Raw genomic sequence first — 22,921 nt, forward strand, 5'->3', positions numbered from 1 at the left:
TGGCATGTGTTGTTTCGTTCTTCATCTTTCACAAATAATGCCCAGCACGACGACAACAAGTAAAATAACCGGCTCAATGATCACAACAGATCCACATCCAGGTTGCTCACCGAATCCATCTCAACTGATACCATGGCCACATCAATCCGCTTAATTAACCCCATCATCTCCAAGAGCAGCTCGCCTGTCTCGTCGAACAAGATTTCTCATCTTATTTGCTAAGTACAGTTTTTCTCCCTAATTTTGTTTTCTCTCCATTTCGCGGCATCATTATCAGCCGTCCGGCTGGAGTTCATATATTGTGAAAATGGACGTCTCATCTAATCCTTGTATTCTCGCAGAGTTTATTCATCATCTTGTGGTCTAGGTAAGGTAACATTGCCGAAATAATATATTGACTACCTACTAAGAACTTGGTCACGTAAAACACGTCAAAAAATAATGTTCATATTACTGAACACTGGGATCAGTTCGTAGTTCTGTACTCCTCTACGCGAAGGCCTGCGCCTCGATCTCGGCCTTCACCATGGCGGCGTAGAGGCCGTCGCGGTGGTTCGCGAGGAGGGTCTCGTGGCTGCCGAACTCCACGGTCCTGCCGGCGCTCACCACGGCGATGCGGTCGGCGTCGCGGATCGTGGAGAGGCGGTGCGCCACCGTGATCGTCGTCGCGCGCCGCGACACTCGTCGCAGCGCCTCCTGCACGTGCTTCTCGGACTCGAGGTCCAGCGCGCTGCTCGCCTCGTCCAGGAGCAGTATCCTCGACTGCTTCAGGACTGCTCGCGCGATGGCGATCCTCTGCTTCTGACCACCTGACAGCTGCACCCCACTCTCCCCAACCTGCCAAAAATAAGCAGTTAGTATATAATGTCTAAAATGTGTGAAAACCATGTAAACAACATCTTAATTTACAAAATGTTTAGTTTTGAGTAAATACAAGTGTTAAGATTGGCATTGGAAGTTGAGATTTGTGAGCAGTTTTTTTAAGAACAATTTGTGAGCAGTGGTACCCACTTGAGTGTCGTAGCCTTGGGGAAGCCCAGCGATGAACTTGTGGATGTTGGCCTCCTTCGCAGCATTCTCGATTTCGGCCCACGCGGCCTTCGGGTTGCCGAACCCAATGTTTTCCCTGATAGACCCACTGAACAGGGCCGGCTCCTGGCCCACCATCGCGCACTCCCCCCTGAGCCACTTGAGGTCCAGCTCCCGCACGTCCATGCCGCCCACCGTCACGGTTCCCCCCAGCGGGTCGTAGAAGCGCTGCACCAGCCACACCACCGTCGACTTGCCGCTCCCGCTCGGCCCGACCACCGCCACCGTGCTCCCGAACTTCACGCGCAGCGAGAAGTCGTTCAGCACCGTCACGTCCGGCCGCGACGGGTACGCGAAGATCACCTTCCTCAGTTCCACGTCCATCGGCTTCCCGTCCTTGATCGTCCGCCGCTTCGTGCCCTCCTCGTTGATCGTCGGCCGCCGCTTCAGGATGGACAGTATGCCGGCGATGGCCGTCGGCGCGCCGGAGGTGTCCGGGGCGAGCCCGGCCAGCTGGCCGACGGAGAAGGAGCTGAGGACGAGGATGAGGAAGATCTTGGACACGTCGCCGAAGGTGGACCAGCCTTTGGTGATGAAGTAGGCGCCCGCCCAGAGCGTCACCGTGTACGCGCCGTACATGGCGCCCTGGGAGAGGCCGAGGATGATGCCCATGTACTGCGACTTGCGCTGGGCCTTGGCCGAGGGGCCGTCCAGCGCCCGGTTGAACGTGCCAACGATGCCGCCCTGCGCGCAGAGCGCCGCGACGGTGCGCACGTTCGACACGGCGCCCGCGGCGATGCTGCTGGCCCGCGCGTACGCGGCTTCGTCGGACCTGGCGCCGACGTTGATGAGCAGGTTGAGGTAGCTCGCGCCGAGCGTGAGTGGAGTGCATGCCATGGCAATCAGTGTGAGGCGCCAATCCAGCCCGAAGCATATGCCGAGGCCGACGCCGGCGGAGCCCACGGCCATGAGCAGCACGGCGTACCGGTCGCCGAACATGGAGCGGAAGGCGATGGCGTCCCTGGCGAGCCGTGTCACGAGGACGCCCATGGCATTGTCTTCCTCGTCGAACCACGCGGGCTCCTGGCGCATGATGGCGCGGAAGAGGCGGTCGCGGACGCGCATGGTGAGCCGGGCGCCGGCCCAGCCGCAGAAGCCCTGCTGCCCCGTCATGGTGAGGATGCAGGCAAAGCCGAGACCCACGACGGCGAGGGCCAGGTACCCGATCTGCCGCCTCATCTTGTCCGTGTCGGGGTCGAAGTACACCTGGACGGCCTGGCCCAGGAGCAGCGGGAACACGGAGAACACGGCGCCGGCGTTGATGCCCATGAGAAACCCCAGGATGAGCAACGGCCCTTCCTGCCGCTGCAGCTCCCATATGTCAGAGACGCTGAACTTGGCGGCGGCCTTGCGGCCGCGCGCGTCCTTGGCGTCCGCCTCCTCCTCCTCCTGTATCGCGCGAATGCCGCCGTACCTCGACTTGGAGACCGACACGTCGTACCCCGAGTTGTCGGTGAAGCTGTTGTACCCCGCCGCGCCGGGCGTGCCAGGGGTGCCGGGGGCGACGGCAGGGTCGGACCTGCCGCCGTCGGAGGCGAGCTTGACGAGGCCGGCGTAGGGGCCGGCGCGGGCCATGAGGTCGGCGTGGCGGCCCGACTCGACGACGGCCCCGCGGTCGAGCACGGCGATGGTGTCGGCGTTGCGGACGGTGGCGAGGCGGTGCGCGATGACGAGGACGGTGCGGCCGACGGAGAGGCGGTCGATGGACTGCTGCACGACGGCCTCGGACTCGGCGTCGAGCGCGCTGGTGGGCTCGTCCAGCAGCAGGATGCGCGGCTCCCGGATGATGGCGCGCGCCAGCGCGATGCGCTGCTTCTGTCCCCCCGACAGCTGGGTCCCACGGTCACCAACCTAAATAAACCAAGAAAGAATTTGTTTAGGAGATTCTGGCGGGCCCATTGACAGAGACAGACTAGTGAGGCCATCATCAGCATCGGCATCATCATCAGTTTGGTTAATGGATCTAGTCACCTGCGTGTCGTAGCCGTCGGGGAGGCCGAGGACGAAGGTGTGGGCGTTGGCCTTGGTGCAGGCGGCGATGGCCTCCTGCCTCGTCGCGTTCTCCTTGCCCATCATCACGTTCTCGATGATGGAGACGGCGAACAGGATGGGCTCCTGGCCGACCAGCCCGATCTGCGACCGGAGCCACTTGAGGTTCAGCGACCCCAGGTCCTGGCCGTCCAGCGTGATCGTCCCTGCACACAACCAACACGATACAGTTTGCATGAACTTCGCCGGCCGATCGATCATCCATCGTACGTGCAACCATGGTACGGTGGCGCACGGGAATGAGCGGTTCCATGGTGATTGTACGTACCTCGGGTGGGGTCGTAGAACCTCTCGATGAGCGCGAACACGGTGGACTTGCCGCCGCCGCTGATGCCCACCAGCGCCAGCATCTTCGCCGCCGGGACGATCAGGTTCAGGTTGTAGAGGATGAGCGACTCCGGGCGCGACGGGTACGCGAACTCCACGTCCTTGAACTCCATCCTGCCCCGCACCGCCGACAGCGCCCGCCCGCCGGCGCCGTACGGGTCGATCTCCGGCTCCCGGTCGATGATCTCGAACACCCGCCCGGCCGCCGCCGTCCCCTGCGCGAACTGCGCCGAGTACGACAGCGACAGCGCCAGGCCCCTGCACGCACGAACGCACACCATTTCCAAAGTTACAGCCAGCGAACAAGCCTAGTGACAGAGAAAGTGATGGCGCGTTGGCACCGGCGTCGTGCTTGCCTTCCTCCGACCATGACGCCGAAGAAGCAGGCGATGGCGTCGCCGCCCTTGATCTCCTGCTGGGCGACGAGCTTGGCGCCGTACCACAGCGCCAGCGCCCACTGGGAGTAGGTGACCAGGTAGATCATGCCCATGCCGGCGCCCTTGGCGAAGCCCATCTTGACGCCGATCGGCGACGCCTTGCGCAGCCACTCGGCGTACCGGTCGGCCAGCCGCTCCTCCATCACGAACGACAGCACCGTCCGGATCGAGCTGATCGCCTGCTGCGCCACGCTGCCCGCAGGTTGGTACGACGCCTAGTTGATCCATGATGATCAGAAGTTCAGAACCAAGTCCAGACTGCATGTTTGTTTTCCATCAGTCTATGTTCAGACACTAATTACCTCTTCGTTGGCGGCGAGGCCGCCGTATATGGCCTTGTAGGCGATGCCGCAGGCCATCATGACCGGCGTGACGGCCAAGACGGCGAGCGCGATCCGCCATGAAGTTCTGAACCCGACCACGTAGCCGAAGATGAATGTGAAGACGTGATGCACAAACCCTGCCATCTATATATAGATGCACAAGTACAGCAGTTCAGGCAGAGTGCTACGAGGATTCAGATATATTTTGCCGATCGATACGAACAACGTGCATCAGCAATTGGTAATCTTGGTTACCTTCTCCCCCATGACTTCCTGGATCTGCGCGACGTCGCTGGAGATGCTCTGCATCACCTCGCCGGTGCTCACCTCCGTGTCGAAGAAGCCGATCTCCTGCCGCAGCACCGCCTTGAGGTACTCTCGCCGCACCCGCAGCGCCGACCTCTCGCCCACGATCCTCCAGCACATGATCTCTGCGCCAACCAACGCTCATCAGTACTAGCAGTAGATCCATGCATGACGAATGACATGTCAGTGTGCCATGGCTCAGAACGAGAGGCACGATGTGCTCACCGAGGTACGCTCCGATGACGACAACCACGGCGAGGATGACCATGTACACGCTGATCTGCCGGACGTCATTCATCATCTGCGACTTGTCGGAGGCGACGATCTTGTTGACGAAGTTGCCGAAGAGGTACGAGTACCAGGGCAGCGAGCCGCCGTTGATCATGGCGCCGATGCACCCGAGCACGAGCAGCACGACGTCCATCGGCGTCGAGTACTTGAACAGCCCGGTGACGCTGACCGGCTTCCCGGCCCTCAGCTCGACCTCGCCGTCGTCGTCGTCCTCGTAGCCGCCGCCGGCGTCGTCGCCGTAGTACCGGCTCCGGCTCTGGCTGTAGGACGTGGCACTCACGTCGTAGCCGAAGCTGGGCACGTCCCGCTGCACGGGGGCGGGGGTGACGTAGAGCTTGTTGTGGTTGTCGCGCGAGAAGGAGACCTCGCGGGACACCGGGGTGCGCGCGCCGGCGCCGGCGCCGTATCTCACCATCGCCCTGTCCACGGCGCCGCCAGCGCCAGCAGGGGCGACGGACGCGGCGATGCTGCAGTCGTCGTTGCTGGCGAAGGAGACGTCGGGGGCCACGGCGGCGGCCCGGCTCGCGTCCGTCACGACGCTCTGCAGCTCGAGCCGCTTGCCGGCGACGGTGCTGACGGCGCCGCTGGGCCGGTGCACCGTGGACATGGACGACGAGCGGTCCCTGTGTGTCCGTGCCCCGGACCGGCGGGACAGGTAGTAGTCCCGCGCCGTGCGCTGGAACAGCGCCGGGCCGCGGCGGGAGGCGGCGTCGGAGCCGGCGAGGCCCCAGGGCCCGACGGCGGCGCCGAGGCCGTGCGGCTGCGCCCACGACGTGTCGGGCTGCCAGGACACGGAGCTCTGCCACGACATGTCATCGTAGCCGCCACCCCCCCGGCGGCGCTGTCCGCGCCCGCCGGCGAAGGAGGTGGAGTTGTCCGGGGTCGGGTAGGGGCTGCGCGCGCCCTGGCGCCGGCGGGCCTGCCCTTGCGGCTGCGGGCCGGAGCGGGAGAAGGAGAAGTCGGCCATGGTCGCAGCTCCAGGAGGTGGCGTTGGGTCCGATGATAAAAAGGGGTTCCCGCTCTCGGGTGTAGCTCCCGATGCTCGCCGCTTGGTCGGCAGTCGCCGGACAGACGGCACGGCCCTTGGGCACGACGCCGCGCGCTGTGTCCCTTTTCTACTGCCAGGTGCCTGAGCCAGGATCAGCAACGGTACATTTGCGCTGCGATTTGACTGTTTCGTGTGCGGTGACGTGAGGAATGCGCCGTGCTTGACATGATTCTGCCTGCATATGATACGTACTTGATGATTTACCAAGTCCGAGCTGTGCGGTGGGCATAGCTATGCGCGACGGCTTCGACAAATGGAGACGGAGATAGGAACCCTGTTGCCAGGCTCCACACGATGCTTGTTTCTTTGATGTGATCAAAGCTCTCAACGCCGATGTCCAATGGATTATTATTGTTTAATGGATGAATGTACTCGGATATGTACTAGACAGGGTTGGGAGTATAGCAGCCTGCCACCAAGAACACATCTTCGTGTCGATCGCCTGGAGCGTGATCCGCTGGCCTATGAGCTGAGCCGCGCGAGACGGTCCAAATTTCGTCACCGGCGCCCACGACGCCCCATGAAACCCGTCCCAGAATATCCCCAGCTAGCCTACGAACAGCCCCTTGTATACTACTTACTGCAGTAAGATTTGGAAAGCAGCACTATGATTATCTGACTCGCAAAGCAAGCGAAAAGAAAAGAACAGTATGATTATCTGCTGTCTTATTCGTTTCAAAACACGGTTCTTCATTTCCTCAAAAAAAAAAAACACGGTTCTTCAGGTAGTGCTGCGCCGGCCGGTCAATAGCTTAATGTTTGTTTGGTCGGTCATCTTCCAAGTGGCGAGGAAACAGCACTGTTTCATCACCGCTGCTTACCTAGAAAGTGTCATGTTCAAAGGAAAGCAGGCTCGTGGATTTCATCTATTTGGTTAGGTGCACTCACCCAGTCAAGCCATGGGAATCAGTATGCACAGCCTCTACGGCCGGCTGAAAGATGAGTAAAAATGAGCAAAGCAAGTCTGCTCAGGTGATGAATCTAGATGTACAAAGGATGAGTAAATTGCATAGTAGCAACTCTATATTTCATATTCGCCCGTTCAAAATGCTAGCAGCTTAGTTGGTTCATAGTTCGAATCTTTATTACCACTCAGAGCTAACCGAATTTCTACACCGAAACAACTCCAGTCAAATTACTTGACTATTATTACTACTTTACAACAGACAGTCTATAGTTCTACTACAAGAATTCGGGGTTTTTGGAACAACAGGGCGAAAGCCTAATCCCAGTTTCTCATTCAAAACCCGTTTCATGGTTTAGGGGGAAACCTCCGACAAATGGCTGCTGGTTCATCCCGGCTAAAGGGGTGTAGCCCTGTAGTAGGAAAACTAGAAGTCAGAAAAGCGTAAACTATTCCAGTCTCTATAATTTTGTGAGTAGTTAATCGGAGGTGGAACAGCACTGAGCACATGTTAACAATACTGTGACGAAGGTAAAACCAATAATCATGATTTGAGAAGTTAAAGTGCTGTAAACAACTTTACATATAAATTCAGTTCAACCAATGTGCCATACCTGGTTTCCATTGGCATTTCCCTGAAGGGCTTGGTGGCCGAAGCTAGAAACAGAAGCGGCCTGTGATTGTCATGTGTACCATTCTCAGCCCGAATTAAGAATCAGAATTAACTTCTCAATTATATGTTTTACTTGATCAACTTACATGGTCATGGTCATTATTTAAGTGTGATTGTGGTTGATTTATAATTGGCACAGGGACATTTAAACGAGAGCTTGGAGTTTGCAAAGCGCCATCACTCAAGAACTCTTGATTGCCTCTGTCTGCAGACTTTGCATCCTTCGTCCATCTTCTCATCAAATATTTTTGTGGCAACTCCTTTATATTTCTGAAATCAAGGACTTTCAGCACATGGCAACACTGGATACCCATTGATTCGAATTTTTTACAACTGCAAGCTACAGATAAGTCACTGGAGTCAAACCTAACATAGTGTTCCCCAGGTCTATCTGTTACTGCTACTCTATAGTCCGATGCAGTTCCCGACTCCCCACAACTGTAGATCACTGAATCCACAAACATCTCAAACTCTCTGCGAAATTTTTCAAAAACCACAGGTGTGTATATGTTGGCAGCTTGTTTCAGCATTTTCGAGGGAGGTATTCTCGGGAAGCTTTGGCTTGCATGAAAATCAGCTTGTAGCTCTGCATAGCGATGCTCATCCAACACTCTTTCATAGTGCTTGAAGAAAGACAAAAAATCAAACTGTGGACTCAAGTACTTTCTCAAGACATTGCTAACACACTCTAACTGCAATGAACCATTTATATCTGCGGTGAATACATGTCGATTGTACGCTGATGCCCATTTATCTCGATCTTCGAATAACTTATGAAGCCATTCATTGTTTCTTAGATCATACTTCTCTAGCATGGTTCTCCATCCTACCAAGAAACCCTCTTCATCCTCATAATCATAAACACATCTGCTGAAATCCTTTGCAAATGTTTTAGAGCCTTGGAAGATGTGATTAAGGTGTTTGACAGTGTTTTGGTACACTTGCCATGGGCAAAGACAGTGAATTGTACTTGGCCATACTGCGCTTATGGCAGCACTTGCTGCAATTGATTGATCTGTCAAGATTGTTTTTGGCTGCTTTCCATCTGTAGCAATCTTGAACGTGTCAAACAACCACTTGAACGATTCCACCGATTCATCATAAAGCAAAGCAGCACCAAATATGGAGATTTGCTTGTGATGATTCACTCCAAGGAAGAGAGTTAATGGCCTTCCATGTGCATTTATCTTGTAGGTTGTGTCCAAACAAACCACGTCACTGAAGTAGCTGAAATCAACTCTAGATTTGGAATCGGCCCAGAAAATGTTGGTCAGTTTGTCATCCTCATCAAGCTGGACAGCATAAAAGAAAGACGGATTGTTTAGCTGCATGCTCTGCAGGTACTTCACAACACCTCCTGCATCACCAGGTTGCATATTTTTCGTACGCTTTGAACAAAGGGAACTTCTGTAATCTGCAGGGAGGAAATTAACATTTCTAAAAGCTCCTGCCTGCTGTCCTAAAGAGCCACCAGAAAACCTTGACGGTGTTGTGGAATCTTCTGAGGAATTGCATTCAGTTGTTTGTACCTCAGTAAGCACCCTCTGAGATCTCAGCATATGCATGGTTGATGGGGGTGCTGGCTGATGGTTATGGTCTGCTACAAATTCAGCAATGCGATATTTATTATAGGATGTAATCTTAATTATCATCCGTGCGGGGCATCCTATTCTTGTTTCTGGCCTTGGCCTCTTAACTTCATTAGCTCCTTTTTTGTCCTTACGGAAACCCTCCCTCGAGCATACAAAGGTCCTTGATCTTGTGATGTTGTCAGCTGATTTGTCCGATGAACTCTTACGAACACTAAAGCCGATGTGTCCAGCATACCTGTTATAAAATTCATATGCTTTGTCTTCATTGTCAAATTCCATGCCGACTTCAGGCACCATTTTTGCAACAGGAACATCATCTATGGGGGTGTCAGAATCAATAACTTTTCTCAATTTTCCCTGCTTGCATCCAAATGATTAATGATTTAGCATGCTAAACAAAACATAACTGTCGGGATATAATATACTCTCTGCTTATGTTGACTATGTATATGATCTTTTTAAGAAACATTTGACTATGTAAGGTGTTGGCCATGCTATATTAATACAAAATATGCCGCTCTACTATGAATCAACGAGAATCGTTATGTCAAAAGTATATGCAAGTTTAAAATACACAATTCAAGCTCCAGAAAAATTGAAGTCAACAGAAAAGCTCTTCTGACCCATACTAGCCAATGTTCATCAAGTAGAAGAACAACAGAGTTTTCACAGGAACATTATTTTTTAGTTCAGTACAGAGCACAAGACAAACCTTATAGAAAGAAAAACGATGGGTGATTCAATGCGATTTGAATCTATGAACAAGCACAGGAATTGTAGGCCCTATAAGCCACAACATGAGTGAGCGAAATTGATTAAACACACTAAGCCAACACAGATGAAAGTGAATAAGTACCAAACATAAGTGGTCATGAACACACAGTGCCTACCTTTGCCCATGCTATTCCACATGCATTGCATAAAGTCCGCCGTCCCATCGGTCCACGACGCATATGAGGCGTTGCATTTGCGCTAATTCCACAGCGTAGGCATCTGAATAACTATAACAAAGGAGTTAGAAATTATCTCACTGCCACAGGAATGCAGTGTTGAGGCCCTGATTGAAGAAAAGAAGTAAACATGTACTAAGTCACAGCATTCTCTTGACACTACAAAAATCACACACATGTTACACCCTTGCTATTGCATAGTAAGAGGCAGAGTATTGTAGACAAAATAGAAACTCAACTATTGTGTGTCATATGCAGTGGCCATTCATGGATGATTACTAGTTTCTCACACCCATGAAATGAAAAGACGGCAAGACGCTATACACTATGCAGTGAACAGGTGAACAGCTGGTCACTCTGTTAGTCTATGAGTGCAGGTCCAATTTCCTCAACTACAGAATGCACCTAAAACAAAGGTCCCATTTCCACAATTGCAGAACGCACTCATGTAAAGGCTAAATGGACTATCATTATACCTATAATACGTATTATCAACAAATCTCTATTCTCACACAGACAAGATTTAGCAGTACACATGCTGAACTTTTACTAGCCTCCAAGCCACACGGTGACACTTCCTATTTCGCATAGATTTGGGCACATCCTCTTCGAGTTAATGTCAATGTCAAAATCGGTTGCGCAGACAAAAATCTTGGCACTGGACAGCTGAATGTAAAAGACAGTATATGTTCCTTTGGTTTCTTCACCTGGTAGGCTCGTCCACCCTGTCGTCTCCTTCACCATCGCCGACACCGACACCAATGCCCCCCTCGCCCTCGAACTCCATGCTTACCAAACAGGAACCAGAGAAGCGAAATTTAGCTGGGAATAGGCACCCCGCAGGAAATAAACCTGCCACAGACTGGAGGATGGATGGGATTGGAGTATCCGTCCTAGAAAGAAAATGGACCAGAACAGAGCTCTCGGGACAACCCAAGCAACCTAGAGTTGGTCGGCGACGGAGGAACCGATCCAGGTCCGGTGGATCGCCGCTGCGGCGAGAAATGGCGGGAATCGGCGGGGGAATCGGTTGGATTCGGGGGTTTAAAGCTAGGGTTTTGGGCGCTGGTGCGGGGCAGGGAGCCGGATTGGGATTTGGTGTGGGAGATGGGATACCGGGGGCACGGCGACGGCCGACGGAGCGCTCTACGCCTGCCACGCGCGCACCGCCTGCTACCAAAGTGGGCATATCGGGTAGTTCGCCTCTTTTTCTCTGTTTGAGCAGGGGTAGTTCGGACATTTACGCCCTGTTCCGCGCCGGAGCGGAGCGGGCCGCAACCTACTCCCTCCGTTCGAAATTACTTGTCTCAAAAATAGATGTATCTAGATGTATTTTAGTTCTAGATACATCCATTTTCGAGATAAGTAATTCCGAACGGAGGGAGTATTTTCTTGGAGTGGCTGATGGGTCGCTCCGTTCGCTCCGCGAAGCTGAATGACTGACGCTTAATTTTCAGTAAAGTTTTCTTTTTAGCAGAATTTGCAGTAAGTTTGTCCATGCAATTCAGGCAACTGAGCGAAGCCGTGAAGGGAAGAAGTTCAAAGCGACAACACAACTTTTTTCGAGAAGAGCAAGAGTACATATACATTGAAATTGTCCAAACCTTACAAGACCTTCCGGGCACAATAAAGAGAAAAATAACACATAGGTCGTTGGGGGTATATCGACGTCTTTCATTTGCATTCGTTGGCGACACGCCGTGAGGACAGTTTGCCCCCTCTAGTTTTTATAATAATCACACAGCCAAGGTAACATTGTTGATGCAGCGGCTGGGAAGTCATCCGTCAGAGCCAAGGCCAGTGACAATGACCTGAGGATCAGATCATCATGGTGCAACACGTCACGCTCACTTCAGCCATGCATAATTCAAATCAACTAGTAATCAAGTGTGCATTAGATCAACTTAATTAGAAGCATTGTATCTCATTTTACTCTTTTGGTGCATCTATTCAAAGTCTCACGATAAGGTAGCCACTTCCTCATGGCGGAGTTATAATTTTATTTCAAAAATCATTTTTATGTTATGTGAGATATCTGAACATGTTGTGGTCCAAGTAAATATAAACCAAGCTCCAATACATCAGTGATGAGCTACTGCTATAGCAATGGGGTAATGGTGCAGTTACTCGACCTTTTCGATAAACATTCATCATGAATCAATGTCTTTACCTAATTGTGCATATTATTGTCATCACAATGTCATCAGTATAGTTAATAAGTTGTCATTCTAACAATTACCGCTAGAACACTGGTATGGTTAACATTCAGGTTAACCATCGTAACAACGGTGTAGTTCATATAGCCGTTTAGGTAAAAGAAATAGTTACCACCATAGTATCTCCAGGTTATAATTACTATAATAATCCTGATGTAGTTAATCAATTGTCCATGTTGTCTTTGTCGTTATGCGACACCTAAGTAGTTAATCTAATTTTGAACACCACCACCATTCATGAATTACTGAATGTAAACTGATAGGATATAGTATTAGTTATTGAGTAAAACCATCGAATACCCAACATACGCCAAAACCACGTACTTTGATGTCCTCGAATGTCCAAACTTCACATAATTTTGCATGGAGTGCACGCATGGGAGCATCTTGCATCACAAAAAAATAGATTTATTTTTTGTTTTTTACTGTTCACCGGGTGCATCTGAGCTCGGGTTCCAGATTGAATTATGATGGATCACCCCTTAGTGTTATCTCCGGTATGTAATGTTACGAGATCCTCAAATTATGGGGTGTGTGAATAAAAGAAGACATCCCGTACAGTGGAGATGAATGTCTTACAAAACTCCTTTTCCTCTTTTACATTTATCTCCCTTCCCCCTCCCCAGTTATGCTATGAGATACCAGTAAGATGGCGTCATTGTATATGTGGTAAATTGAATTGTTTTCAGTCTAGCTTTTGTTCCTACAGTTTTATGATTCAAGGTAGAATAGATAACTCTTCGAGATTGCAAAGTATAACCTTTTGTGAAAACAAATGTTTAATGTAAAAATAACATCGGGCAAGGGGGTTTGCTTTCAATGGGGGGTAGATTAACTCTCGTTGAAACTTGCATGAGTAATGTCCCTAGCCATTTACTTTCCTTCTTTAAATTACCTAAACGTGTAGGCAAGAGAATGGATTTCTTCCGGACTCGTATGGTTTGGCAAGAGAAAGAGGGGGTGACTTACATTTCTCCCCTAGGGTTTTTCTAGGGTTCCACTTTCCTCCCGCGGCGACCGCGAGAGTTCCCCTATCTACCTCTGGGTTCCCACCAATTCGAGCGCCGATCTGACACGGCCGCGATCTAGACCGCATCCTGGTACGACTGCGTCTGTTGTGGTCGTGTTGCATGGCTGGAAGGGAGACGATGACGCCGGCGGCGGCGAGCGGATCTGGCGGCGGTGATGGAGAAAATAACAGGGAAACAGGGCCGAACTTGGATGACAAGTTTGCGGGTCTGAACCTGTATGGAGAGGAGGAGGAAGATCTCGATCTCTCTGCAGAGATTGATGGACTTGCACAGGAGGTCAGATGGATAGCGATCTTCAGGGTTCATACTGTTGGGGAACGTTGCAGAAAAACAAAAAATTTGCTACGGTTTCACCAAAATCCATCTAGGAGTTCATCTAGCAACGAGTGATAGGATTGCATCTACATACCTTTGTAGATCACGCGCGGAAGCGTTCAAAGAACGGGGATGAGGAAGGCGTACTCGACGTGATCCAAATCACCGGAGATCCTAGCGCCGAACGGACGGTACCTTCGCGTTCAACACACGTACGGTCAGCGTAACGTCTCCTCCTTCTTGATCCAGCAAGGGGAAGAAGAGGTTGAGGAAGATGGCTCCAGCAGCAGCACGACGGCGTGGTGGTGATGGAGCTGCAGTACTCCGGCAGGGCTTCGCCAAGCTCTATGGAGGAGGAGGATGTGTTGGAGAGGGAGAGGGAGGCACCAAAGGCGTGGTTTAAGAGGCCCTCCTTCCCCCACTATATATAGGGAGCCTAGGGGGGGCGCCGGCCCTAGGAGATGCAATATCCTAGGGGGGCGGCGGCCAAGGGAGGAATCCCTCCTCCCCAAGGCACCTAGGAGGTGCCTTCCCCCTTTAGGACTCTTCCTTTCTTGATCTCCTGGCGCATGGGCCTCTTGGGGCTGGTGCCCTTGGCCCATATAGGCCAAGGCGCACACCCCTACAGCCCATGTGGCCCCCCGGGGCAGGTGGCCCCACCCGGTGGACCCCCGGAACCCTTCCGGTGGTCCCGATACAATACCGGTGACCCCGAAACTTGTACCGACGGCCGAAATAGCACTTCCTATATATAATTCTTTACCTCCGGACCATTCCGGAACTCCTCGTGACGTCCGGAATCTCATTCGGGACTCCGAACAACATTCAGGTTACTGCATATACATATCCCTACAACCCTAGCGTCACCGAACCTTAAGTGTGTATACCCTACGGGTTCGGGAGACATGTAGACATGACCGAGATCACTCTCCGGTTAATAACCAACAGCGGGATCTGGATACCCATGTTGGCTCCCACATGCTCCTCGATGATCTCATCGGATGAACCACGATGTCGAGGATTCAAGCAACCCCGTATACAATTTCCTTTGTCAATCGGTATGCTACTTGCCCGAGATTCGATCGTCGGTATCCCAATACCTTGTTCAATCTCGTTACCGGCAAGTCACTTTACTCGTACCGTAATGCATGATCCCGTGACCAGACACTTGGTCACTTTGAGCTCATATTGATGATGCATTACCGAGTGGGCCCAGTGATACCTCTCCGTCATACAGAGTGACAAATCTCAGTCTCGATCCGTGTCAACCCAACAGACACTTTCGGAGATACCCGTAGTATACCTTTATAGTCACCAGTTACGTTGTGACGTTTGGTACACCCAAAGCACTCCTACGGTATCCGGGAGTTACACGATCTCATGGTCTAAGGAAAGGATACTTGACATTGGAAAAACTCTAGCAAACGAACTATACGATCTTATGCTATGTTTAGGATTGGGTCTTGTCCATCACATCATTCTCCTAATGATGTGATCTCGTTATCAATGACATCTAATGTCCATAGTCAGGAAACCATGACTATCTGTTGATCAACGAGCTAGTCAACTAGAGGCTTACTAGGGACATGTTGGTGTCTATTATTCACACATGTAGTACGATTTCCGGATAACACAATTATAGCATAAATAAAGACAATTATCATGAACAAGGAAATATAATAATAATCCTTTTATTATTGCCTCTAGGGCATATTTCCAACAGTCTCCCACTTGCACTAGAGTCAATAATCTAGTTACATTGTGATGAATCAAACACCCATGGAATTCTGGTGTTGATCATGTTTTGCTCTAGGGAGAGGTTTAGTCAACGGATCTGCTACATTCAGGTTCGTATGTACTTTACAAATATCTATGTCTCCATCTTGAACATTTTCACGAATGGAGTTGAAGCGACGCTTGATGTGCCTGGTCTTCTTGTGAAACCTGGGCTCCTTGGCAAGTGCAATAGCTCCAGTGTTGTCACAGAAGAGTTTGATTGGCCCCGACGCATTGGGTATGACTCCTAGGTCGGTGATGAACTCCTTCACCCAAATTGCTTCATGTGCTGCCTCCGAGGCTGTCATGTACTCCGCTTCACATGTAGATCCCGCCACAACGCTCTGCTTGCAACTGCACCAGCTTACTGCCCCACCATTCAAAATATACACGTATCCGGTTTGTGACTTAGAGTCATCCAGATTTGTGTCGAAGCTAGCGTCGACGTAACCTTTTACGACGAGCTCTTCGTCACCTCCATAAACGAGAAACATTTCCTTAGTCCTTTTCAGGTACTTCAGGATATTCTTGACCGCTGTGCAGTGTTCCTTGCCGGGATTACTTTGGTACCTTCCTACCAAACTCACGACAAGGTTTACATCAGGTCTGGTACACAGCATGACATACATAATAGAACCTATGGCTGAGGCATAGGGGATGACACTCATCTCTTCCATATCTTCTGCCGTGGTCGGACATTGAGCTGAGCTCAATTTCACACCTTGTAACACAGGTAAGAACCCCTTCTTAGACTGATCCATATTGAACTTCTTCAATATCTTATCAAGATATGTGCTTTGTGAAAGACCTATGAGGCGTCTCGATCTATCTTTATAGATCTTGATGCCTAATATATAAGCAGCTTCTCCAAGGTCCTTCATTGAAAAACTCTTATTCAAGTAGGCCTTAATGTTGTCCAAGAGTTCTTTATCATTTCCCATCAAAAAGTATGTCATCTACATATAATATGAGAAATGCTACAGAGCTCCCACTCACTTTCTTGTAAACGCAGGTTTCTCCATAAGTCTGTGTAAACCCAAACGCTTTGATCATCTCATCAAAGCGAATGTTCCAACTCCGAGATGCTTGCACCAGCCCATAAATCGAGCGTTGGAGCTTGCACACCTTGTTAGCATTCTTAGGATCGACAAAACCTTCCGGCTGCATCATATACAATTCTTCCTTAAGGAAACTATTAAGGAATGCCGTTTTGACGTCCATTTGCCATATCTCATAATCGTAGAATGCGGCAATCACTAACATGATTCGGACGGACTTTAGCTTCGCTACCGGTGAGAAAGTCTCATCGTAGTCAACCCCTTGAACTTGTCGATAACCCTTAGCGACAAGCCGAGCTTTATAGATGGTCACATTACCATCCGCGTCCGTCTTCTTCTTAAAGATCCATTTATTTTCTATGGCTCGCCGCTCAACAGGTAAGTCAGTCAAAGTCCATAATTCGTTTTCATACATGGATCCTATCTCGGATTTCATGGCTTCTAGCCATTTGTCGGAATCCGGGACCGCCATCGCTTCTTCATAGTTCGAAGGTTCACCATTGTCTAACAACATGATTTCCAAGACAGGGTTGCCGTACCAATCTAGTGCGGAACGTGTCCTTGTGGACCTTTGAATTTCAATAGCAACTTGATCTGGAGTTTCATGATCATCATCATTAACTTCCTCTCTAGTCGGTGCAGGCACCTCAGGAACATTTTCTTGAGTTGCGCCATTTTCCGGTTCAAGAGGTAATACTTCATCAAGTTCTACTTTCCTCCCACTTACTTATTTCGTTAGAAACTCTTTCTCCAGAAAGGATCCATTCTTGGCAACAAAGATCTTGCCTTCGGATCTGAGGTAGAAGGTATACCCAATAGTTTCTTTAGGGTATCCTATGAAGACGCATTTTTCCGACTTGGGTTCGAGCTTTTCAGGTTGAAGTTTCTTGACATAAGCATCGCATCCCCAAACTTTTAGAAACGACAGCTTAGGTTTCTTCCCAAACCATAATTCATACGGTGTCGTCTCTACGGATTTTGACGGAGCCCTATTTAAAGTGAATGCGACAGTCTCTAAAGCATACCCCCAAAAAGATAGCGGTAAATCGGCAAGAGACATCATAGATCGCACCATATCTAAAAGAGTGCGATTATGACGTTCGGACACACCATTACGCTGAGGTGTTCCAGGCGGCGTGAGTTGTGAAAGTATTCCACATTTTTTAAGTGTGTGCCAAACTCGTGACTCAAGTATTCTCCTCCACGATCTGATCACATGAACTTGATTTTCCTGTCACGTTGATTCTCAACCTCACTCTGAAATTCTCTGAACTTTTCAAAGGTCTCAGACTTGTGTTTCATTAAGTAGACATACCCATATCTACTCAAGTCATCCGTGAGGGTGAGAACATAACGATAGCCACCGCGAGCCTCAACACTCATTGGACCGCACACATCAGTATGTATGATTTCCAATAAGTTGGTTGCTCGCTCCATTGTTCCTGAGAACGGAGTCTTGGTCATTTTACCCATGAGGCATGGTTCGCACGTGTCAAATGATTCGTAATCAAGAGACTCTAAAAGTCCATCAGCATGGAGCTTCTTCATGCGTTTGACACCTATGTGACCAAGGCGGCAGTGCCACAAGTATGTGGGACTATCATTATCAATCTTACATCTTTTGATACTCACACTATGAACATGTGTAGCATTACGCTCGAGATTCATTAAGAATAAACCATTCACCATCGGAGCATGACCATAAAACATATCTCTCATATAAATAGAACAACCATTATTCTCGGATTTAAATGAGTAGCCATCTCGAATTAAACGAGATCCTGATACAATGTTCATGCTCAAACTTGGCACTAAATAACAATTATTGAGGTTCAAAACTAATCCCGTAGGTAAATGTAGAGGTAGCGTGCCGACGGCGATCACATCGACCTTGGAACCATTCCCGACGCGCATCGTCACCTCGTCCTTCGCCAGTCTCCGCTTATTCCACAACTCCTGCTTTGAGTTACAAATGTGAGCAACTGCACCGGTATCAAATACCCAGGAGCTACTACGAGTACTGGTAAGGTATACATCAATTACATGTATATCACATATACCTTTCGTTTTGCCGGCCTTCTTGTCTGCTAAGTATTTGGGGCAGTTCCGCTTCCAATGACCACTTTCCTTGCAATAAAAGCACTCAGTCTCGGGCTTGGGTCCATTCTTTGGCTTCTTCCCGGCAGCTTGCTTGCCGGGCGCGGCAACTCCCTTGCCGTCCTTCTTGAAGGTTTTCTTACCCTTGCCTTTCTTGAACTTAGTGGTTTTATTCACCATCAACACTTGATGTTCCTTTTTGACTTCTACCTCTGCTGATTTCAGCATTGCAAATACTTCAGGAATGGTCTTTTCCATCCCCTGCATATTGAAGTTCATCACAAAGCTCTTGTAGCTCGGTGGAAGAGACTGAAGGATTCTGTCAATGACCGCGTCATCCGGGAAATTAACTCCCAGCTGAGTCAAGCGGTTATGTAACCCAGGCATTGTGAGTATGTGCTCACTGACAGAACTATTTTCCTCCATCTTACAGCTGAAGAATTTGTCGGAGACTTCATATCTCTCGACCCGGGCATGAGCTTGGAAAACTATTTTCAGCTCTTCGAACATCTCATATGTTCCATGTCTCTCAAAACGTTTTTGGAGCCCCGGTTCTAAGCTGTAAAGCATGCCGCACTGAACGAGGGAGTAATCATCAGCACGTGTCTGCCAAGCGTTCATAACGTCTTGGTTCTGTGGGACGGGTGCGTCACCTAGCGGTGCTTGTAGGACATAATCTTTCTTGGCAGCTATGAGGATGATCCTCAGGTTCCGGACCCAGTCCGTGTAGTTGCTGCCATCGTCTTTCAGCTTGGTTTTCTCTAGGAACGCGTTGAAGTTGAGGACTATGTTGGCCATTTGATCTACAAGACATATTGTAAATATTTTAGACTAAGTTCATGATAATTAAGTTCATCTAATCAAATTATTTAATGAACTCCCACTTAGATAGACATCCCTCCAGTAATCTAAGTATAACATGATCCGAGTTAACTAGGTCGTGTCCGATCATCACGTGAGACGGACTAGTCAACATCGGTGAACATCTTCATGTTGATCGTATCTTCTATACGACTCATGCTCGACCTTTCGGTCTTCTGTGTTCCAAGGGCATGTCTGTACATGCTAGGCTCGTCAAGTCAACCTAAGTGTTTGCATGTGTAAATCTGTCTTACACCCGTTGTATGTGAATGTTGGAATCTAACACCCGATCATCACGTGGTGCTTCGAAACAACGAACTGTCGCAACGGTGCACAGTTAGGGGTAACACTTTCTTGAAATTATTATGAGGGATCATCTTATTTACTACCGTCGTTCTAAGTAAACAAGATGCAGAAACATGATAAACATCACATGCAATCAAATAATAAAAGTGACATGATATGGCCAATGTCACATAGCTCCTTTGATCTCCATCTTGGGGCTCCATGATCATCTTGTCACCGGCATGACACCATGATCTCCATCATCATGATCTCCATCATCATGTCTCCATGAAGTTGCTCGCCAACTATTACTTCTACTACTACGGCTAACGCGTTTAGCAATAAAGTAAAGTAATTTACATGGCGTTTCTCAATGACACGCAGGTCATACAAAAAATAAAGACAACTCCTATGGCTCCTGCCGGTTGTCATACTCATCGACATGCAAGTCGTGATTCCTATTACAATAGCATGAATATCTCATACATCACATATATATCATTCATCATTCATCACAACTTTGGCCATATCACATCACAGAACACTTGCTGCAAAAACAAATTAGACGTTCTCTAATTGTTGTTGCAAGTTTTACGTGGCTGCAATAGGGTTCTAGCAAGAACGTTTTCTTACCTACGTGAAAACCATAACGTGATTTGTCAACTTCTATTTACCCTTCATAAGGACCCTTTTCATCGAATCCGCTCCAACTAAAGTGGGAGAGACAGACACCCGCCAGCCACCTTATGCAACTTGTGCATGTTAGTCGGTGGAACCGGTCTCACGTAAGCGTACGTGTAAGGTTGGTCCGGGCCACTTCATCTCACAATACCGCTGAAGCAAGATAAGACTAGTAGTGGCAAGAAAGTTGACAACATCTACGCCCACAACAAATTGTGTTCTACTCGTGCATAGAGAACTACGCATAGACCTAGCTCATGATGCCACTGTTGGGGAACGTTGCAGAAAAACAAAAAATTTCCTACGGTTTCACCAAGATCCATCTAGGAGTTCATCTAGCAACGAGTGATCGGATTGCATCTACATACCTTTGTAGATCACGCGCGGAAGCGTTCAAAGAACGGGGATGAGGAAGGCGTACTCGACGTGATCCAAATCACCGGAGATCCTAGCGCCGAACGGACGGCACCTCCGCATTCAACACACGTACAGTCAGCGTAACGTCTCCTCCTTCTTGATCCAGCAAGGGGGAGAAGAGGTTGAGGAAGATGGCTCCAGTAGCAGCACGACAGCGTGGTGGTGATGGAGCTGCAGTACTCCGGCAGGGCTTCGCCAAGCTCTATGGAGGAGGAATATGTGTTGGAGAGGGAGAGGAAGGCACCAAAGGCGTGGTTTAAGAGGCCCTCCTTCCGCCACTATATATAGGGAGCCTAGGGGAGGCGCCGGCCCTAGGAGATGCAATCTCCTAAGGGGGCGGCGGCCAAGGGAGGAATCCCTCCTCCCCAAGGCACCTAGGAGGTGCCTTCCCCCTTTAGGACTCTTCCTTTCTTGATCTCCTGGCGCATGGGCCTCTTGGGGCTGGTGCCCTTGGCCCATATAGGCCAAGGCGCACACCCCTACAGCCCATGTGCCCCCCGGGGCAGGTGGCCCCACCCGGTGGACCCCGGGACCCTTCCGGTGGTCCCGGTACAATACCGGTGACCCCGAAACTTGTCCCGACGGCCGAAATAGCACTTCCTATATATAATTCTTTACCTCCGGACCATTCCGGAACTCCTCGTGACGTCCGGGATCTCATTCGGGACTTCGAACAACATTCGGGTTACTGCATATACATATCCCTACAACCCTAGCGTCACCGAACCTTAAGTGTGTAGACCCTACGGGTTCGGGAGACATGTAGACATGACCGAGATCGCTCTCCGGTTAATAACCAACAGCGGGATCTGGATACCCATGTTGGCTCCCACATGCTCCTCGATGATCTCATCGGATGAACCACGATGTCGAGGATTCAAGCAACCCTGGGTACAATTCCCTTTGTCAATCGGTATGCTACTTGCCCGAGATTCGATCGTCGGTATCCCAATACCTTGTTCAATCTCGTTACCGGCAAGTCACTTTACTCATACCGTAATGCATGATCCCGTGACCAGACACTTGGTCACTTTGAGCTCATATTGATGATGCATTACCGAGTGGGCCCAGTGATACCTCTCCGTCATACGGAGTGACAAATCCCAGTCTCGATCCGTGTCAATCCAACAGACACTTTCGGAGATACCCGTAGTATACCTTTATAGTCACCCAGTTACGTTGTGACGTTTGGTACACCCAAAGCACTCCTACGGTATCCGGGAGTTACACAATCTCATGGTCTAAGGAAAGGATACTTGACATTGGAAAAACTCTAGCAAACGAACTATACGATCTTATGCTATGCTTAGGATTGGGTCTTGTCCATCACATCATTCTCCTAATGATGTGATCTCGTTATCAATGACATCTAATGTCCATAGTCAGGAAACCATGACTATCTGTTGATCAACGAGCTAGTCAACTAGAGGCTTACTAGGGACATGTTGGTGTCTATTATTCACACATGTATTACGATTTCCGGATAACACAATTATAGCATAAATAAAAGACAATTATCATGAACAAGGAAATATAATAATAATCCTTTTATTATTGCCTCTAGGGCATATTTCCAACACATACCACTAAGCCTTTCAGTTACGTAGCTCTCTATAAATCTATGCGGAATGCCTGGGCGTCAGCGCAAGGGGTCACCTTCAAATCTGTGGGGGAAAACTTGTTCCTCGCTCAGTTCATGTGTGTCGGCGACTGGAATAGAGTCATGGGTGGAGGCCCGTGGTAATTCCGTGGATTTGCGGTGGTTATGGAGGAATATGACGGGTTCACCAATGTAAAGGATTACAAACTTGATCGCATCCCGGTATGGGCAAGGATCATAGGGGTTCCTGACGGCTTGATGAAGAAGAAAGAGATCACAGAGAAAATAGCAAGGAAAGTAGGCAAACCACCAATCCAGGTAGCAGTCAATGATGAAAGAATTGTTCAAACAAAGTATCTACGAGCCCGTGTGTTTTTGGATCTAGACACACCTCTTGTTAGGTTCGTCCCTATAACCTTAAAAGAGAGTATCAAGTACCCTGTGGAATATGAGAAAATGCCAGATTTTTGTTACTTTTGTGGCCTTATTGGACATGTGGTAACTGAATGTGGAGATGGGCTACACAATGATGAAGATTGTGAGTGGGGGGACTGGCTTTTGGTTAATTTTGATGCCCCAAACTTCCGCGGGCACG

At 49.6% G+C, this 22,921-nt stretch overlaps 2 protein-coding genes across 4 annotated transcripts; both read right to left on the reverse strand.

Annotated features, from left to right (window-relative positions):
• Nucleotides 1-327: 327 nt before the first annotated feature.
• On the reverse strand, nucleotides 328-6,709 carry LOC123084701 (ABC transporter B family member 19). Its single transcript, XM_044506189.1, has 8 exons — nucleotides 4,757-6,709; nucleotides 4,481-4,656; nucleotides 4,205-4,369; nucleotides 3,822-4,117; nucleotides 3,407-3,723; nucleotides 3,061-3,284; nucleotides 1,012-2,940; nucleotides 328-837 (listed from the first exon to the last, which is right to left on the reverse strand). Exons 1-8 carry the CDS (start codon nucleotides 5,787-5,789, stop codon nucleotides 490-492), a joined length of 4,488 nt encoding a protein of 1,495 aa, XP_044362124.1. The 5' UTR covers nucleotides 5,790-6,709; the 3' UTR covers nucleotides 328-489.
• Nucleotides 6,710-6,867: 158 nt separating this feature from the next.
• On the reverse strand, nucleotides 6,868-11,139 carry LOC123084702 (protein FAR1-RELATED SEQUENCE 5). 3 transcript variants are annotated; one of them, XM_044506193.1, is made up of 6 exons: nucleotides 10,932-11,139; nucleotides 10,697-10,777; nucleotides 9,930-10,040; nucleotides 7,534-9,396; nucleotides 7,389-7,448; nucleotides 6,868-7,187 (listed from the first exon to the last, which is right to left on the reverse strand). In XM_044506193.1, the coding sequence occupies exons 3-6, from the start codon at nucleotides 9,990-9,992 to the stop codon at nucleotides 7,107-7,109; spliced, it is 2,067 nt and encodes a 688-aa protein (XP_044362128.1). In that variant the 5' UTR covers nucleotides 9,993-10,040; nucleotides 10,697-10,777; nucleotides 10,932-11,139; the 3' UTR covers nucleotides 6,868-7,106. The 3 variants fall into 3 exon arrangements, with proteins under 3 accessions (XP_044362128.1, XP_044362126.1, XP_044362127.1); XM_044506191.1 differs by having other exon boundaries at nucleotides 9,930-10,032; nucleotides 10,697-11,139; XM_044506192.1 differs by having other exon boundaries at nucleotides 10,697-11,139.
• Nucleotides 11,140-22,921: the final 11,782 nt, after the last annotated feature.

This window comes from Triticum aestivum, chromosome 4A (assembly GCF_018294505.1).
Source record: "Triticum aestivum cultivar Chinese Spring chromosome 4A, IWGSC CS RefSeq v2.1, whole genome shotgun sequence".
In the NCBI taxonomy this organism is placed as follows: domain Eukaryota; kingdom Viridiplantae; phylum Streptophyta; class Magnoliopsida; order Poales; family Poaceae; genus Triticum; species Triticum aestivum.

Excerpts from the sequence above, each read along its gene's own strand:
- LOC123084701 (XM_044506189.1), bottom strand. The coding sequence starts at position 5,789 with ATGGCCGACTTCTCCTTCTCCCGCTCCGGCCCGCAGCCGCAAGGGCAG. Across the intron at positions 4,118-4,204 it reads GCCTCGCCGCCAACGAAGAG|GCGTCGTACCAACCTGCGGG; the intron begins GTAATTAGTGTC and ends TGGATCAACTAG. Across the intron at positions 838-1,011 it reads CCCAAGGCTACGACACTCAA|GTTGGGGAGAGTGGGGTGCA; the intron begins GTGGGTACCACT and ends TATTTTTGGCAG.
- LOC123084702 (XM_044506191.1), bottom strand. The coding sequence starts at position 10,776 with ATGGAGTTCGAGGGCGAGGGGGGCATTGGTGTCGGTGTCGGCGATGGT. Across the intron at positions 10,033-10,696 it reads AGGGTGGACGAGCCTACCAG|ATGCCTACGCTGTGGAATTA; the intron begins GTGAAGAAACCA and ends ATAGTTATTCAG. Across the intron at positions 7,449-7,533 it reads TAAATAATGACCATGACCAT|GCCGCTTCTGTTTCTAGCTT; the intron begins GTAAGTTGATCA and ends TGACAATCACAG.